General features: G+C 31.3%; 1 protein-coding gene across 1 annotated transcript; it reads right to left on the reverse strand.

Moving 5' to 3' along the window:
• Nucleotides 1-735: 735 nt before the first annotated feature.
• Nucleotides 736-1,364, reverse strand: LOC116140411 (olee1-like protein). Its single transcript, XM_031426049.1, has 2 exons — nucleotides 1,193-1,364; nucleotides 736-1,082 (listed from the first exon to the last, which is right to left on the reverse strand). The coding sequence occupies exons 1-2, from the start codon at nucleotides 1,362-1,364 to the stop codon at nucleotides 736-738; spliced, it is 519 nt and encodes a 172-aa protein (XP_031281909.1).
• Between the last annotated feature and the right edge of the window lie 392 nt (nucleotides 1,365-1,756).

Below are 1,756 nucleotides of genomic sequence, written 5' to 3' on the forward strand. Positions count from 1 at the left end.
TTAGAGTTTTTATTGGCAAACTCTGCTGATGAAAAGAGAATTTTATTAATGATGATAGTAGAAGATACCTAAAAGAATACATAATGAACCTGATTTCTGAAAGAGTAATACTACTCTTATAATCTTTCTTATACAAACTGATATGACAAAAATGATTGGATGAAATTTTTTTTTTAATTTAAAATCACTCAATTATCTTTTACCACATCAATTTTATGAGAAAATTTATAAGTATAGTATTATTCTTTTTGAACACACATATAAATTAAAAAATTTACACTAGATGAAAGTATCAAAAAAAAATTAATAATAAGGAAATTGTATCTTACGGTAATCAAATTTTGTTTATGTATCGCTTTTTGAATCACACAATTCAATAAATTACAAACATATCCTTTTCACCTTTTGTATAACTCTTAAATTTGAATAAATTGTGCATTAGCACTATGGTTTAAATTACATTTAAAGACATAAGTCAACAATTAAAAAGATAATAAATTACTAATTGTTAAAAAATATAAGACATAAATAATAACTAAGAAAATTCATAACAATTATAATAATTAATCATAAAATCATATTAAATTATAATAATTAATCATATTTTTTATGATCTTACAATTAATTTTTTAAAATTAAACTTATAAGTATATTATAATAAATTAACCTATAAATTTTTTTTAATTTTTTTTTTTTGGGCCCGGGCTAGCCCTCTCTATGCTCCGTCACTGGTTCTTATTGAATCATGTCATCGGTAGACATTCCAAGGTCTTGTAAGACTTTAGGACACTCAGGGAGAGGTTTCTCCTTCAAAAAGCCAAGAGGATTGGCCTTGCGAGTCTTAGAAACAATGCCATTGTTGTCTGTGAGGCTAACTCTAGCATGGGTATCAGCGTGAAGTTCTTTGGGCTGCTCAGAGCAGTCGGGCATGCTGGATGATATAAGCTTAATGTCACATAGTTCTTCTTCATGCTCTCCTTCTACTGGAAGCTTGTATGTTCCTGAGCTATCAGTCTTGCCTTCAACAAGAGAAACTACAGCTTCGTCGCCGCGTTTTTTGCATTCTAAGCGAACCGTCGCACCTGTAACACAACAAATAACAAAGTTTCACGAATTAAAAAAACAACTTTGGTTCCTTAATTTTTATATAAAATGGCAAAAACAAAGAGATTTGATTAGAGAACGCAAGCACCTTCCATGAACTGGGTGAGACGAGTTATGAACTGAACGCGACAAGTGTCACAGTATACTCTGCCTTCCACACTGAATTTAGGTTGTTTGTCTCCATAGGCCAAGTCAAGGAGGGACAAGAAGCAAAAGGCAGAAGCTAAGATGATGATTACAGCCTTGGGAGACTTCATCATTGTTCCTGCTTTGTGTTTTTATAATGGGATCGATGTAGATTTTAATTTTGTTTGGGAGGAAGACTATTGAGACATTGACGATGAAGCTGAAGAGGTAATTAACTCTATTAAATAGAAAATTTGTTCCAAAAATAGTTGAAGGGGTTTGCTAAATGTGCGTGTATTTGTTATGTTTCTGAGGTTGTGATTTCTCCATTGTTTAAACATGGTTAAAGCAGTTGTTTTCACCCCTTACTGTCTCTCTTGTTTCAGCCAATTTATGACAGGTTACAATAAAATAAATAATTTAAAAAAAATAGCTCCTCCATCTAAGGGTTCAACCGATATATTAAGTAAATTTTTGTTCTAGGTCTGATATCAAAAGGTTAAGAACAAGGGTGGTGTTATTTGAG

This window comes from Pistacia vera, unplaced genomic scaffold (genome assembly GCF_008641045.1).
Source record: "Pistacia vera cultivar Batoury unplaced genomic scaffold, PisVer_v2 Contig372, whole genome shotgun sequence".
Taxonomy (NCBI): domain Eukaryota; kingdom Viridiplantae; phylum Streptophyta; class Magnoliopsida; order Sapindales; family Anacardiaceae; genus Pistacia; species Pistacia vera.